This window comes from Trachurus japonicus, chromosome 15, assembly GCF_045865225.1.
Source record: "Trachurus japonicus isolate A0001 chromosome 15, Traja_1.0".
Classification (NCBI taxonomy): Eukaryota; Metazoa; Chordata; class Actinopteri; order Carangiformes; family Carangidae; genus Trachurus; species Trachurus japonicus.
In genome coordinates this window covers 29,374,579-29,392,171 of record NC_140921.1, presented here as the reverse complement: position 1 = coordinate 29,392,171, position 17,593 = coordinate 29,374,579, and the positions used below count along the sequence as shown (strand labels likewise).

At 44.3% G+C, this 17,593-nt stretch overlaps 1 protein-coding gene across 1 annotated transcript in view; it reads left to right on the top strand.

Annotated features, from left to right (window-relative positions):
* The window catches only part of piezo1 (piezo type mechanosensitive ion channel component 1 (Er blood group)), a 128,801-nt gene that overhangs the window by 73,463 nt on the left and 37,745 nt on the right, over positions 1-17,593 (top strand). The window contains exons 15-25 of the mRNA XM_085800915.1: positions 895-1,043; positions 2,143-2,301; positions 8,425-8,540; positions 11,772-11,938; positions 12,440-12,616; positions 13,783-13,908; positions 14,100-14,300; positions 14,446-14,650; positions 16,513-16,617; positions 16,950-17,106; positions 17,208-17,451. Coding sequence (XP_085657041.1) covers positions 895-1,043; positions 2,143-2,301; positions 8,425-8,540; positions 11,772-11,938; positions 12,440-12,616; positions 13,783-13,908; positions 14,100-14,300; positions 14,446-14,650; positions 16,513-16,617; positions 16,950-17,106; positions 17,208-17,451 — 1,806 coding nt within the window. The remainder of the gene's footprint in view (positions 1-894; positions 1,044-2,142; positions 2,302-8,424; positions 8,541-11,771; positions 11,939-12,439; positions 12,617-13,782; positions 13,909-14,099; positions 14,301-14,445; positions 14,651-16,512; positions 16,618-16,949; positions 17,107-17,207; positions 17,452-17,593) is intronic.

The following is a 17,593-nucleotide window of genomic DNA, read 5'->3' as shown; positions in this document are numbered from 1 at the left end:
GTACCGAGACCAAAGTTTACTTTGTGCAATATATGATCAATGTGAGATTTGAATGAAAGATTAGAATCAAACCATACGTAAATAAAGACTTCTAGCCACTGAGTTAAAGTGGGTGGTTCAGTCATATTGTTGCCTTTTTTTCATGTGACCAATAATATTCTGGTTAAATACCTATCTTTGTCCAGGACATAATTATTCAAACTTCTAAGGTACATACTGTAACTTTACATTCCCTGGGTATTACATATCCCAGAATGTCTTCCATTATGTTATGTTCACTTTCCCAGAATGTGTCAAATTTATGACACTCTCAGAAGATGAGTGTATGGTTACACTATGGTACTTCTCTCTCTCCACATAACCATCAACATGTATGTTGGGAACTCAGTGTGTCCACTCTTCAGTTTAGGTCAAATTAAGTAACAGGTTAGGTTTTTCCATCCAAATTCCCTCCATTTTCTCCAATTTGTAGTTGTGTTTCACACATATTGTGCAATTCTTCCAGAGTAATGTTGATGTTCAGTTCTCTCTCCCAGTGCAGGTGAGAATGAGAGGGAATATCAGCTCAGTAAGCACTAGAACAGATAGAAAAGTAAAAGTCCACAGAAGAAAACAGAGAAACACAGAGTCAGCTCTGAATTCACCCTGTGAACAATAAAGGCTGCAGGAAAACATCCAACCACAACCACAACCACAACAATTATCCCACGCTAGCATTGCTGTGATCTAGAGAAATGCTGTTAGCCAGCTAGCAGTAAACCTTTACTGAACACATTATAACATTAGTAACAGGAAGTTAGTTCATATTTCCACGTAGCCATCACTAATGAACCCAGAGGAGGAGGAGGAGGAGGAGGAGGAGGAGGAACTGACTACCTTCCTCTCATCTTCCAGGTGTATTATTCTCTATGGAGGCGTCTGTTGAAGCTGTTCTGGTGGCTGGTTGTGGCCTACACCATGCTGGTGCTCATCGCCATCTACACCTACCAGTTTGAAGACTTCCCACGCTACTGGAGAAACTTCACTGGTTTCACAGAAGAACAGTATGTGTCTCTTTGACCAAAGCTTGATTGTCCTCCACCCACCTCATCCCTCCTCTCTCAGCTCTAACCTTCTGACTAGTCATTTACAGCTTGTGATTTATTTATCAAATAGAAAGTTTGGTAACACTTTACTTGAATAGGTATTCATAAGATTGACATAACACTGTCATAACTATGACATAACACTGTCATAAACATCAATGAATACTTATGACAGCTGTGGTTAAGTGTCATTCGGTAAGTTATGTCACTTTTAATGCAAAGTTGACATTGTTTGAGATGGTTTTGTTCTGACAACTTGACATAAAGACAATTTAAACTGTCATAACAGACCTAATTTCCAAACTTTAAAAATGATGTCAAGTTCTCATAACAAGGACATCTCAAATAATGTCAACTTTGCATCATTAGTGACATAACTTACCGAATGACACTTAACCACAGCTGTCATAAGTATTCATTGATGGTTATGACAGTTTTATGTCAATCTTATGAATACCTATTCAAGAAAAGTATCACTATCACATTATTTAAACATTACTGCCTGAAAGAGTGTTTTACATTCTCATCTTTTTTATTTCAGTTCGGTATGGTCATTACATCTGAGATATTTTTTACATTGGCTAAACATATCAACATAATACAACTACTCATTTGTGTACAAAATCTTTGTTAGAAGCACAATGTAAACTTTCATTCTCTGAAGCCCCTACACCCCGTAGACTAAGATTATAATACATACATTGCCCACTTCATACACCTGTATACACATATACACAAAGATAAAGAAGAAACATATTGTTTAAGTTAAATCACAATAGGGAAAATGGGAATTAGCAATTCATCTGTAATTAGATGTCAAGGTGAGTAAAATGTATAGGACATATAAAGAGCTAATAAAAGGGAGAGGATGATGAGACCTAGTTGTGAGGAGAGATTTTGAAAGTGTTCAACTGAAGGTGTGTTTTAACTGCTTGTAGTCTCTGCATAAATAAACTGTCGGCTCTTGTTTAATCCTGTTTCTCTCCCCTCCTTCTCCTGTAATTAAACTTGTTCATTTAGAAATAAGACAATAACGATGTTCCCCTGTGGTCCTCAGGCTGGCAGCCATCGGTCTGGAGACATTCGCTCTGTCTGAACTCTTCAGCAGCATCCTGATCCCCGGCTTCTTCCTGCTGGCCTGTATTCTGCAGCTGCACTACTTCCACAAGCCCTTCATGAGAATCACTAACCTGGAACATGTCACACCTATACACAAGTATGTACACACCCACTGCTCATGTCACATCAGATCGTTTTCCTGTTTCATATGACAGGAGCTCGGGGGGAGAAGTGAGAGAAGTCTTTGATAACTGCTCCTACTCCTCTCTGACCTTTTGTCCTCAACTTCGATGGAAAACATCATAAAGTCAAGTACAGATGTGAAGGAGAGTTCATAAGGAAAAGAATCTGACACAATGTTACACCAGGATTTCTTTTTGAATAACTTGTATATAGAATATAAATCCTCCTTTAAACATAAAAAACAGGATTGAATCAGAATCAGAATTGAAATGTTGAAATAAAATAAAATGAGATGAATACGCAACTAGAGCCATTAAAATAATACAGATTATTATAATAATAAAGATAAGATCCTTAAATATCACATTCTTGCTCTTCATGAGAGAATGAATCAATATTTTTTTCTCCAACATCTTCACTGAAAATTGATGTCACATATAACAGGGAGTTATAAATACAGTCAGAATAAAAAGCTGCCATTACTACGTACAAAACAATAATAATGACAAAAATTAAGAAAGAATTCCACAGTTTTTGCATCCTTCTTATTTTATGGTTAAAAAAGTTGGGTCTCATTTTTACAAAACCATGAATAAATGCTTAGAGAGGCAACATTTGAATTAATGGATAAAAAAAAAAGATAAAACAATTACCAAATACAATTCTTTAAATGTATTATATTATTATTTAAGTTTCCGATATTGGATTATGTTACAAGCAGCAGAGAATTGTGGGACGGCATTGTCTCCTTTCATAAAGGAGGTTCCAGTGTTTCAGCTGCTGCTCAGATGGTTCAGGTGATTTGACTCAGTCAGGAGAAAAGAAGAGAGAGTCTGGCACTCAGCTGCTCTCACCTAGTTTCACTTAGAAGAACTACCGGCTTTACCCACAAGTCATTTCTTTAATGGAACATTTAGATTTGACAGATGACAGTGACCTCTGGTGGCCGTCACATACAGAGTGGTGAAGTTTGCAATAAGCAGAAACTGTAGGAGGCTCCAGATAAAGTGCAACATCTTGTTTATGTTAACAGAATCATATTTCAGGGTTCCCGAATCCCATTCATCCTGGAAAACCTGGAAAGTTGACCATGGAAAATTAGGAGAAAAGTAAAATGTCCCATAAAAGCTGGAGTCACTACCAGAGGTTTATTTGAAGTTTTCAGATCCCGCTAAGGTTTTCATTTGTGCGTTGCGAGAAAACAGGCGACTTTAAATTGATGAGTGTTTCCAGTACTGGACGGTGAGCATGAAGGTTTTCTCCTCTGCTGAGTGGCAGATAGAGGAGCAGCAGAGAGCTGTAGTGGACGTGGTTTAAAAACAAAAACAACATGTTTACGTTGTTCTATCATAAATTTGTCAAAATTTCTAACTATGTAAGAGATGATTTCATTTTCAGTCAGAGTCATAGACTGCACATCTTTAAATCAGACTTCTGGGGCTGAGAGAGGAATAAACATAGAAACAAATATGTATAAAATAAGGGACAACTGTCAAAAAAAAAACATTTCTCTAAAGCATGAATTATATGTATTAGTATGTATTAGTGTATGGTGTAATAACATGTCTGTCATACCGTAGCAACTGAATATCTTTACGGTGATCAGTTATGGGGAAACACTGGAGTCTTAAAAAATGAGGTGTAAAAGAGAATAATTAGAGCTGGGACAAATTAAGGTAAATAATACAAATAAAAGGAGTAAAAGGAGTAGGAGAAATAAATACGTATATAACTACATTAAGTAAAAAACATGCTATAACTCTATGTTAATCTTGAGGGAATTTTGAGAACGTAGTAATAAGAAAGAGATTACTAAGAAGTAGTAATTTTAGATGATATGGGGAAATATCATCAAATATCAAGCTTTAAAGCTTTTTTTCATCTTTTGGCTCATTAGCATCATCATCTTCATTAGGTCATTGAGAAAACTGAGTCTATTTTATTGTCTGACTGTCCTTATACATGGTTTGAAGAGGAAAGAGGAAGAGGAAAACTCCCGGACCATCAGCCAGTTTAGGAGCATTGCCCTGCTCAATGTGGAGGGGAAGATATTCTTCTCGGTCCTGGCCAGGAGATTGACCAACTTCCTCATGGCAAATGGGTACATCGATACAAGCTGCCAGAAGGCAGGAATCCCCGGTTTCCCTGGATGCATAGAGCACTCCTCCATGATCTGGGAACAAATCCAGCAGGCAAAGAGGGAGAAACGCGACCTGCATGTTGTGTGGTTGGACCTTGCCAATGCATACGGCTCAGTGCCGCACAAGCTGATTGACTTCGCCCTGGACTTCTTTCATGTCCCAGAGTGCGTCAAGAACATCATCGCCAGGTACTTCAGCAACCTGCATATGTGCTTTGCTCTGGAAGGCTGCACAACAGAATGGCACCGACTGGAACGCGGAATCGCAATGGGATGTGCCATCTCCCCCATCCTGTTTGTGACAGCCTTCGAAGTCATCCTCAGAGGGGCCAGGCAGGTTGTTGGGGGCATCAGGCTTCCATCAGGGGAGAGGCTCCCACCGCTAAGGAGCTACATGGACGACGTCACAACCATCCTCCAGACGGCGCCATGCACAACACGGCTCCTCAAGCGATTCGATGAGTTGATCTCTTGGGCAAGAATGAAGGTAAAGGCAGTAAAATCTAGAAGCCTATCAATAAGGAAAGGGGTGCGCCAAGACAACACTACCTTCGTTGCTGGAGGAGAGCCAATCCCAAAGCTTGCAGAGAAACCACTCAGGAGCCTGGGGAGACAATACACAGCAGACTTGTCTGACAGACAGATGGGGAAGCAGGCCAAACAACAGCTTTCTGAGGGGCTGGCTAAGATCAACAAAAGCCAGCTTCCAGGGAAGCACAAGGTATGGTGCTATCAGCACACACTATACCAACGTGTGATGTGGCCATTGAAGATCTGCGAGATCCCCACGTCAGAGGTCAGCAGGATGGACAGCCTAGCCAATAGCTACATCAGGAAATGGCTGGGCTTGCCCCGCTGCTTCTCCGACGTAGGCCTGTTTGGATGGAACATGCTGGAGCTCCCGCTGAAATCCATCACTCTCGGGTACAAGCAGGAGAAGGCACGCCTTGTACTGGAGATGAAGGACTCTGCTGACCACCTAGTAAGAAGCGCAGAAGTCCCAATCCGCACAGGCCGTAAATGGAAAGCACCTGAGGAAGTAGAGAATGCCATCTCCAGGCTGCAACACGAAGAGGTGATGGGGGCAACCCAGACAGGTCGTGCTGGGCTAGGTTGGGCGGCGCCACGACGGTTTTGGTCCAAAGCCACCAGGAGGGAGCGGAAGAGCATGGTGGTGGATGAAGTCACCAGAGCGGAGCAGGAGCGCTTCCACATAAAGGCTATATCCCAAGGCAGTCAAGGAGCCTGGACGCGATGGGAGGCCACCGTGCAGAGGCGCATCAGCTGGGCAGACATCTGGAGGACGCCACAGAGCAGGGTAAGCTTCCTAATTAGAGCAGCCTACGACACCCTCCCGTGCCCCCGGAACCTCACCCAGTGGTTTGGGAGTGAGGTTGGCTGCCCGCTGTGCGATACCACCAAGGCTAACCTCCAGCACATTCTGTCAGGATGTAAGGTGGCACTGACCCAGGGGCGCTTTAGGTGGCGCCACGACCAGGTGCTAACCAAGCTGGCAGAGCTCCTGGAAAGATGCAGGGTGGCAGCGAACCATAACCAGGAACCAACAAGGCCTGTGCTTTCCGCCTTTGTCAGACCAGGCGAGAGGAGCAGAACATCCATGCAGGAACCTACCATCTTGAAACCGGGCAGGGAGTGGCAGATGCTGGCCGACCTCAAAAGGCAGTTAGTCTTCCCGAGAGAGATCATGACAACTACGCTCAGACCGGACATAGTCATGTGGTCACCTGTAGAGAGGTCAGTCCTGTTGATTGAGCTCACCGTCCCCTGGGAAGAGGGCATGACAGCAGCCCACGAGAGGAAATACCTCAAGTACTCCGAGCTGGCAGCGGAGTGCCAAGAGGCTGGCTGGAAACCCAGGGTATGTCCGGTGGAGGTCGGAAGCAGGGGTTTTGTTGGCAAGGCGGTAGTGCAGTTGCTCCGCAGTGCTGGGATGACCGGGGCAAGGCTGCGGAAAGCTGTGAAGGAGCTGGGAGATGAGGCTGAGAAGGCGAGCTACTGGTTGTGGCTCCGGAGGAAGGACAGCAGATGGGGGCAAACACCCGTCTAAGGGCAGCTGCAGGGGGTGGCGGGGAGACGTCCCCATTAGCCACTGCCCCCCCGCCCGGAGATGTACTGGTCTAGGGGGCGAAACATCAGTGAACGGCGGTCTCCAGCTGACGACCCTGCAGCTGCCCACACTGGCACCGGAGGAGGTGCGACAGGCCGGAAGGCCGAAGCAGGAACCAACACCTGACCTGTGCAATGATCTGGTTAAAAAAGTTGGGTCTCATTTTTACAAAACCATGAATAAATGCTTAGAGAGGCAACATTTGAATTAATGGATAAAAAAAAAAAGATAAAACAATTACCAAATACAATTCTTTAAATGTATTATATTATTATTTAAGTTTCCGATATTGGATTATGTTACAAGCAGCAGAGAATTGTGGGACGGCATTGTCTCCTTTCATAAAGGAGGTTCCAGTGTTTCAGCTGCTGCTCAGATGGTTCAGGTGATTTGACTCAGTCAGGAGAAAAGAAGAGAGAGTCTGGCACTCAGCTGCTCTCACCTAGTTTCACTTAGAAGAACTACCGGCTTTACCCACAAGTCATTTCTTTAATGGAACATTTAGATTTGACAGATGACAGTGACCTCTGGTGGCCGTCACATACAGAGTGGTGAAGTTTGCAATAAGCAGAAACTGTAGGAGGCTCCAGATAAAGTGCAACATCTTGTTTATGTTAACAGAATCATATTTCAGGGTTCCCGAATCCCATTCATCCTGGAAAACCTGGAAAGTTGACCATGGAAAATTAGGAGAAAAGTAAAATGTCCCATAAAAGCTGGAGTCACTACCAGAGGTTTATTTGAAGTTTTCAGATCCCGCTAAGGTTTTCATTTGTGCGTTGCGAGAAAACAGGCGACTTTAAATTGATGAGTGTTTCCAGTACTGGACGGTGAGCATGAAGGTTTTCTCCTCTGCTGAGTGGCAGATAGAGGAGCAGCAGAGAGCTGTAGTGGACGTGGTTTAAAAACAAAAACAACATGTTTAAGTTGTTCTATCATAAATTTGTCAAAATTTCTAACTATGTAAGAGATGATTTCATTTTCAGTCAGAGTCATAGACTGCACATCTTTAAATCAGACTTCTGGGGCTGAGAGAGGAATAAACATAGAAACAAATATGTATAAAATAAGGGACAACTGTCAAAAAAAAAACATTTCTCTAAAGCATGAATTATATGTATTAGTATGTATTAGTGTATGGTGTAATAACATGTCTGTCATACCGTAGCAACTGAATATCTTTACGGTGATCAGTTATGGGGAAACACTGGAGTCTTAAAAAATGAGGTGTAAAAGAGAATAATTAGAGCTGGGACAAATTAAGGTAAATAATACAAATAAAAGGAGTAAAAGGAGTAGGAGAAATAAATACGTATATAACTACATTAAGTAAAAAACATGCTATAACATAGAGTTATAGCATGAATCTCGAGGGAATTTTGAGAACGTAGTAATAAGAAAGAGATTACTAAGAAGTAGTAATTTTAGATGATATGGGGAAATATCATCAAATATCAAGCTTTAAAGCTTTTTTTCATCTTTTGGCTCATTAGCATCATCATCTTCATTAGGTCATTGAGAAAACTGAGTCTATTTTATTGTCTGACTGTCCTTATACATGGTTTACTGGTCGCTGGTAATATTCCTAAAAATGATGTTTTTCTCTCTTTAAATGTTACAATTTCAATTTTTATAGTATTATGACTTTTTCTCAGGAAATAATAAGACTTTCTCTGATAATTTGAGACCTCTGTTTTTACCTCATTGTGGCTCAAGTCTCATGAGACTGACCTGTGGTCACTACATCTCTGCTTTCAACCACAAATAAATATTTATGTTGACCCACTGCTTTTTAACCACTGTGTTTTCCATCATTAATCTGTCTCCAGGAAGAAGAACAGTGAAAGAACTAAGGCTGCACCTCATAATGAGGGCGGGGAAGACGAAGATGAGGAGGATGAAGACCTGGTGACCAACACAGATGAAGAATCTGAAGACGAAGAAGGTAAAAAAAACAAACCACAACATTATTATTGTGTATATTCTAGTGTAATGTGAAATTTATGGTGGGAAAAAATATAAATAACAATAAGAGCTTGTTCTGAGAACATGCAGGAGTTTTCTTCTCATCTGACTATTAGTGGATTTGTATATTTTTGTGTCATTCAAGAGCCCAAAAGTTTCTTAAAAGACTGATCTGAGCTGACTTCTGTGTTGCTCCTGTCCTCTGTGTGTCCATCTGTCCTCTCTCTGTCCTCTGTGTGTCCATCTGTCCTCTCCCTGTCCTCTGTGTGTCCATCTGTCCTCTCTCTGTCCTCTGTGTGTCCATCTGTCCTCTCCCTGTCCTCTGTGTGTCCATCTGTCCTCTGTGTGTCCATCTGTCCTCTCCCTGTCCTCTGTGTGTCCATCTGTCCTCTCCTTGTCCTCTGTGTGTCCACCTGTCCTCTCCTTGTCCTCTGTGTGTCCATCTGTCCTCTGTGTGTCCATCTGTCCTCTCCCTGTCCTCTGTGTGTCCACCTGTCCTCTCCTTGTCCTCTGTGTGTCCATCTGTCCTCTGTGTGTCCATCTGTCCTCTCCCTGTCCTCTGTGTGTCCACCTGTCCTCTCCTTGTCCTCTGTGTGTCCACCTGTCCTCTCCTTGTCCTCTGTGTGTCCATCTGTCCTCTCTCTGTCCTCTGTGTGTCCATCTGTCCTCTCCCTGTCCTCTGTGTGTCCACCTGTCCTCTCCCTGTCCTCTGTGTGTCCATCTGTCCTCTGTGTGTCCATCTGTCCTCTGTGTGTCCATCTGTCCTCTCCCTGTCCTCTGTGTGTCCACCTGTCCTCTGTGTGTCCATCTGTCCTCTCCCTGTCCTCTGTGTGTCCATCTGTCCTCTCCCTGTCCTCTGTGTGTCCATCTGTCCATCTGTCCTCTGTGTGTCCATCTGTCCTCTCCCTGTCCTCTGTGTGTCCACCTGTCCTCTGTGTGTCCATCTGTCCTCTCCCTGTCCTCTGTGTGTCCATCTGTCCTCTCTCTGTCCTCTGTGTGTCCATCTGTCCTCTCCTTGTCCTCTGTGTGTCCACCTGTCCTCTCTCTGTCCTCTGTGTGTCCATCTGTCCTCTCCCTGTCCTCTGTGTGTCCATCTGTCCTCTCCTTGTCCATCTGTCCTCTCTCTGTCCTCTGTGTGTCCACCTGTCCTCTGTGTGTCCACCTGTCCTCTCCTTGTCCTCTGTGTGTCCACCTGTCCTCTCCTTGTCCTCTGTGTGTCCACCTGTCCTCTCCTTGTCCTCTGTGTGTCCACCTGTCCTCTCCTTGTCCTCTGTGTGTCCACCTGTCCTCTCCTTGTCCTCTGTGTGTCCATCTGTCCTCTCTCTGTCCTCTGTGTGTCCATCTGTCCTCTCTCTGTCCTCTGTGTGTCCATCTGTCCTCTCCCTGTCCTCTGTGTGTCCATCTGTCCTCTCTCTGTCCTCTGTGTGTCCATCTGTCCTCTCCCTGTCCTCTGTGTGTCCATCTGTCCTCTCCCTGTCCTCTGTGTGTCCATCTGTCCATCTGTCCTCTGTGTGTCCACCTGTCCTCTCCCTGTCCTCTGTGTGTCCATCTGTCCTCTGTGTGTCCATCTGTCCTCTGTGTGTCCATCTGTCCTCTCCCTGTCCTCTGTGTGTCCATCTGTCCTCTGTGTGTCCACCTGTCCTCTGTGTGTCCATCTGTCCTCTGTGTGTCCATCTGTCCTCTGTGTGTCCACCTGTCCTCTCCCTGTCCTCTGTGTGTCCACCTGTCCTCTGTGTGTCCACCTGTCCTCTGTGTGTCCACCTGTCCTCTGTGTGTCCACCTGTCCTCTCCCTGTCCTCTGTCCTCTGTGTGTCCACCTGTCCTCTCCCTGTCCTCTGTGTGTCCATCTGTCCTCTGTGTGTCCATCTGTCCTCTCCCTGTCCTCTGTGTGTCCATCTGTCCTCTCCCTGTCCTCTGTGTGTCCACCTGTCCTCTCCCTGTCCTCTGTGTGTCCATCTGTCCTCTCCCTGTCCTCTGTGTGTCCATCTGTCCTCTGTGTGTCCACCTGTCCTCTGTGTGTCCATCTGTCCTCTGTGTGTCCACCTGTCCTCTCCCTGTCCTCTGTGTGTCCATCTGTCCTCTCCCTGTCCTCTGTGTGTCCATCTGTCCTCTCCCTGTCCTCTGTCCTCTGTGTGTCCACCTGTCCTCTCCCTGTCCTCTGTGTGTCCATCTGTCCTCTCCCTGTCCTCTGTGTGTCCATCTGTCCTCTCCCTGTCCTCTGTGTGTCCATCTGTCCTCTCCCTGTCCTCTGTGTGTCCATCTGTCCTCTCCCTGTCCTCTGTCCTCTGTGTGTCCATCTGTCCTCTCCCTGTCCTCTGTGTGTCCATCTGTCCTCTCCCTGTCCTCTGTGTGTCCATCTGTCCTCTCCCTGTCCTCTGTGTGTCCACCTGTCCTCTCCCTGTCCTCTGTGTGTCCACCTGTCCTCTGTGTGTCCACCTGTCCTCTCCCTGTCCTCTGTGTGTCCATCTGTCCTCTGTGTGTCCACCTGTCCTCTCCCTGTCCTCTGTGTGTCCACCTGTCCTCTCCCTGTCCTCTGTGTGTCCACCTGTCCTCTGTGTGTCCACCTGTCCTCTCCCTGTCCTCTGTGTGTCCATCTGTCCTCTGTGTGTCCATCTGTCCTCTGTGTGTCCATCTGTCCTCTCCCTGTCCTCTGTGTGTCCACCTGTCCTCTCCCTGTCCTCTGTGTGTCCACCTGTCCTCTGTGTGTCCACCTGTCCTCTCCCTGTCCTCTGTGTGTCCATCTGTCCTCTGTGTGTCCACCTGTCCTCTGTGTGTCCACCTGTCCTCTCCCTGTCCTCTGTGTGTCCATCTGTCCTCTGTGTGTCCACCTGTCCTCTGTGTGTCCACCTGTCCTCTGTGTGTCCATCTGTCCTCTCCCTGTCCTCTGTCCTCTGTGTGTCCACCTGTCCTCTCCCTGTCCTCTGTGTGTCCATCTGTCCTCTCCCTGTCCTCTGTGTGTCCACCTGTCCTCTGTGTGTCCACCTGTCCTCTCCCTGTCCTCTGTGTGTCCATCTGTCCTCTCCCTGTCCTCTGTGTGTCCACCTGTCCTCTGTGTGTCCATCTGTCCTCTGTGTGTCCACCTGTCCTCTGTGTGTCCATCTGTCCTCTCCCTGTCCTCTGTGTGTCCACCTGTCCTCTGTGTGTCCACCTGTCCTCTCCCTGTCCTCTGTCCTCTGTGTGTCCACCTGTCCTCTCCCTGTCCTCTGTGAAGTGGAGTTAGTGCCCAGTAAGTGGGGGCTGGTGATGGACAGGTTGCTGGTCCTGTCCAGGAGATTCTCTGACATCCTCACCAAGGTCCAAGTCTTTCTCTGGATGCTTCTGGAGCTCCACATCCTCAAGATGGTGGCCCTCTTCTCTGTCTGGGTTGCACTGGAAGAGGTAAACGCAGCGTGAGTGGGTGCTGTGTGTGAGAGAGACAAAGAAAACACAAAAACAAAATACTACTCACAAAAAGTGTACGATGCAAACAAAGCAGATTGAGCTGCAATAATCTTTCAGGCATAAGAAGTGGAATGTAAAACTCCATTAGCCGCTTGAAATCTCAACATTTTATTTCATAAGAAAGATATATTTAATCACACAATTTTTATTTACAAGGTAGAGCTCATGATTTCTCTTTATTTTTTCTTCTTTATTAGGTGCTATGAACATAGAGGGACATAAAAGACAACTTATTACAAGAATTGACAAGACAACTTAGACAAAAGAGCTCATGATTTCTATGATTCATACTAAATTAGACTTTTTTTGCTGAAATATGCTTTTTTTTAATGATTTACTAAATGGCTCTAAGCCATTATTATTATTGCCGTCTATACCTGACATACTATATACACTCTGATCTGAATAGTGATGTTGAATACTCTGTCCTGTGTGTAGCCGTCGGTGATGAACCTGGTCCTGGTGATCTTGTGGTCTCTGGCGATGCCGTACGGCCGCTTCAGGCCCATGGCCTCCTGTCTGTCTACCGTCTGGGTGTGCGTCATCATCGTGTGTAAGATGCTGTACCAGCTCAGTGTCGTCAACCCCGCGCAGTACTCCAAAAAGTGTAGCCCGGTGAGACAAGTAACAACACACACTGCACCAACAGTATCTGTCATGTTTCAGTCAGTCATTCAATCCTGTACTGGGGGGTGGAGGGATACGAGCACAGCCTCATCACCTGCTTAGTCTGCCTCCCTGTAAGAGTATCACACAGTAAAAATACTTCATCCAGTCAATCAATGAATCAAACATTATTTGTGTATCACTTTTCACACAAGAGCTTCCAAGACTTCCTGATGGGCTGTCAAAAAACGAGAAATAGGACAAATAATAAAAAAAAACTTGACAATGAGATACAATAAATCAAATTTAAGAAGCTCTAATGACATTACAGTACAAGAGAAGAAAAAAACCAAACTGATTTTGAGTTTTTTTAATTTCAACACTCAGCTGTTCCATTGCATTAAAGTTAAAAGCTGCCTGCTACCCTCACAACGACAGTGAGACATAAGACCATGAGGAGGTTAACCTTCACCTTGTGTTAGCTGTCTGCTACCATCTATGCTGTTAGAGTCAGTTTTGACCCGACTCTTAAATCAGCTGTAAAACAAACTAAAAACAATTATGTATCATCCCATTTGTTTCTCATCTCTTGGTTACGTTGTCAGACTTCTTTATCCACGAAAAGGTTGGTTTTGCTCTCATGATTTCAACTCTAATTATTGCTCTTATCCTTATAACCAGGTCAAATTCAACCCTAAAAACACAAATGTCATAATTTTAACTAGAGCATTTTAGAATTTTGTGAAAATGTAGATGTAGAGTAGATGTCAAAAAGCCTTGATGCTATAAATAAATGTATGTGGTACTTATGCAAACCTGAAAACGTGCCGCTAGTGACCCGAACACAATAGGAAGGTTAAACAACAAGCAAAAAGAATGTATAAAATGAATCCAGAAGCTGACTGGTAACACATGTAGAAAAACAGGTGTAACTTGATGGAATAAAAGTGGATTTTTTATGCACTTCAGTAACATATATTGGTAAAATCATATCTGGGTCCTGTGTTCAGCTGTGGATTAATTCACATGTGGTGCTGCAGTGAATATTTGTGGATGGATGGATCAGCTGGGACAGCCAGTGGAATAAATCCACCTCTTTTGTGAGGAAGAATGATAAAAAAAAGTAGATTATCTCTGTAATGAATTAATATATTTCCTTCTTTCCGCCCTCACAGCCATTTCCCAATCAAACCAACCTGTTACCAGATGAGATCTCGAACTCCTCTATGTATGAGGGGCCAGTGGATCCAGCCAACTGGTTTGGCATCAGGAAAGATGCCACTGTACTGGGATACAGCAAGGTGTGTTCAATATACAGTTGGTTTTGTGATGGTAGAGGAAACACGTGGCTGTAGAATTTGGATGTAGTTGTATTCATCTTTACACACCCAGGTTAAAATAAAACTAAACCTGTGTGTACCGTCAAACCTTCCTTTTCCTTTGTGTGTTGCCTGCTGTTCACTAACCTGCTGAATGTTTTTTTTTTTTGCAGAACCATTTAATAGTGCTGATGTTGTTGGTGTTTGAGGCGACAGTGTACCGTCACCAGGCCCACCACTACCGTCAGATCCAGAGATCTCCCCCCGCCATCCCAGTCCTGTTCCCCGGCGCCACCAGGGACACTCTGGACAAGGGCCTCCTCTTCTGCCTCAAGTACCTGCTCAACTACGCCTTCTACAAGTTTGGATTAGAGGTCAGAAACATCACTTTAATTAAAGGAGGCAAAAAATGATAGGATTTTTATTCTAACAACTTTTAGACATTGTTCGAAAGAAAGTGCAAAGTTTATACTGTATAGATTTCCATCGTAAAAACACTTTTCTTCTGTTTCCATGTAGATTTGTTTCCTGATGACGGTGAATGTGATTGGCCAGCGAATGAACTTCTTGGTGATAATCCACGGCTGTTGGTTGGTCGCCATCTTGGTGAAACGCCGGCGGGCGGCCATGGCCCAGATCTGGCCCAAGTATTGTCTCTTCCTGTCCATCTTCATGATCTACCAGTACCTGCTGTGTGTGGGCATACCCCCGGCTCTCTGTATAGGTGAGTCCTGATGGGGGGGTTGGTTAATTAGATGACAAGATTACACACAACTACAGTGTTTAGTCACTGTAGTTAAGTATGATGCTGCTTGTATCATAACTGGAAGTCAGGGGCCGTAGTTACAGTGATTTACTGCCTTGATTTTAAATTTGTAATAGTTTCCTGGAGTGACTGAAGCAGTAGATTGAAGGACAGACAGGACAAGGATGTGAAGTGTAAAAAAAGGTCAAAATAAAAGAGGAAGAGAAACAAAACAAGGTAACTTGGTAACTAAGAAATTCATAAGTATCAATAAATGAATGAATGGAAATATGGCGGCATGGTGGTCTGTATGGGTTCTCTCCTGGTTCTCCAGCTTCATCCCACAGTCCAAAACACATCACACCTACAGTATTGTAGTGTCTGCATTGGCTGCCTGTTAGTTTTAGAATCAGATTTAAGGTTCTTTTACTGGTTTATAAAACTCTTATCGGTCTTGCTCCCTTGTATTTATCAGATTTGCTTTTGTCATATGAGTCTGTGAGAGCTCTCAGGTCCTCTGCTAGTCGACCTTAACACAAGTCAGAACTAAACCATAATGAGTCCCACTGTACATACTTTTAAAAGCAAGCTCAAAATCTTTTTAGTCTAGCTTTTACTGCAGCTTATATTTACTTTATTTTTTATTTATTGTATTTTATTTTATTGTATTCCATTTTAATTTTTTGTTTGTTTGTAGCTGTATTTGTTCATGTATATATTTATACTCTAATTCATACTAGTGTTTCCTCAGTTTGCTCTGGTTTTAACAGCTCTCTCTCAGGAAAGCACTGTGGGATGATGCATGGGTGGGTGGGTGGGGGTGTTATGTATCTCAGTTCTCTGTTTGTCTCTGTATGTGTAAAGCACTTTGATTTACAATTACTGTATGAAAAGTGCTATACAAATACGATTTGATTTGATTTATCAATTGATTGATTGGAGACTCTAAATTGCCCGTAGGTGTGAATGTGAGTGTGTGAGCACTGTTTGTCTCTATATGTGGGCTCTGTCCAGGGTGAACCCTACCCTTGCCCCCCACCCCCCCCCCCCCGCGACCCTGCATGGATAAGTGGCACAGACAGTTGATGGATGGATGGAAATAGCATCATCATCCCTCACACAGTGTTGAGTAAAAGGGACCAGATGTCGCCCCCTGAATATCTCAGCAGAGGAGTTGTCAGACTCAGTGGGAACTTTTCCTTTCCTCTGAAATTATTTATTTATTTTTTTGTTTTGTTTATTGATTTATTCCTCCAGTGATTGCTTAAAGGGACAACAAGGAGTTTTGGAAAAGCAAAGCGTTTTCACACTACATTTATGAGCCTCCGCACCGTAAAATTCTTTTGACCGGCGCAAGACAGACTCATGTTTTCATTCATCAAGAATTAAAGTCAGAGGTTCAAAGAGGTTCACATACCGTCGTAGTTCCGACCATAAACGGCGATTCAGCTGCGTTATTCTCATGACTCGTTGCGAAACCGAAAGTAAAAAACGCTGGTCGGCTCGCCCAGCATCTCCGCCACCACTAATAATAACAAAATAACCATAGAGACAGAACGATATATTTATCGAAAATGGGCCCATTAACAAGTGGTAACGTAGATTCATCCACATTAACGTGAGACGTTTTTATAACCGAATAGAAACTCCTCGTTGTCCCTTTAATGTTGTGCTTTTTTGTCCTCTTGGTTTACACTTCACTTCCTATTCCTGTCTGCTCATTGTTCAGGTGATAGCCAGACCCAGTGCTTTGGCTGAATTATTTCACAAACTTTAAAAATTGCCCCGCATCACCTCCAATAGCACTCTGCTGAGGGTTAACCGTGTGTCTTGTCCTGCAGACTACCCCTGGCGATGGAACACTCCGGTGTTGATGAACTCAGCTCTCATTAAATGGATCTATCTGCCCGACTTCTTCACTGTGCCCAACTCCAAAAACCTCATAGGTCAGTGTTTAAAGTGCACAGTCAATATGTAATAATATACATTAAGCTGAATTGAACATGTGATTAATGATGTAATTCATCCTTATCACTCAGCCTTTTTTACGAGCCAGCTTTACCTAAGAGTGCTGGCAGTGCCCTCTGCTACAGTTTGAGACTATTCTCAGTAACTGCACTGCTCTTTATTGTAGATACACTGAATAAATGTTAAAGTTTCTTTAGAGTAAATACATAAACGTAGCTGGTGACCAAAAAACAGACAGTTTCAAGAACGAGTTCAGATGATGATGATGAGAATGAGAATGAGGATTTAATTTGTTGTTGTGTGTCCACAGCGGACTTTGCGCTGCTGATGTGTGCGTCTCAGCAGTGGACGGTGTTTGAGTGCGAGCTGACTGAGGACTGGATGGTTCAGGCAGGAGAGAACACGGACCAGCCCGACCCCATGGAGGGTCGACTCTTTAACCCTGCGCCCAACTTCATCAACTGCAGGTAAACACACAGCGTCCCACTGAAGAACCACACACACGGAGAACAGAAAGTCAACATGTACAGGAGCCTAACGCTCAGTTGAATATTCCCTTCTCTCCCAGGAGTTACCTGGACATGGTCAAGGTCCTTGTGTTCCGTCACCTCTTCTGGTTCGTGCTGTCGGTGGTCTTCATCACGGGGGCCACCAGGATCTCTGTGTTTGGACTGGGCTACCTGCTGGCCTGCTTCTTCTTCCTGCTGCTGGGCACCCGGCTGCTGGTCAAAGCCTCCAGGACCCGGCTGGCCCTGTGGGACTGTCTCATCATCTACACCGTGGCCGTCATTATATCCAAAAACATGTTATCAGTAAGTATCAGTATCATAGTGCCTTGCTGGTGGTCTTTGTTTCTGTGACCTTAAAGGGATATTTGCTATAATCCCTATAGTCATAGCAGTAGGTTCATTACCTTAAATTGTTGGTGCATGTTGTTTTGAGATCGGCGAGGGA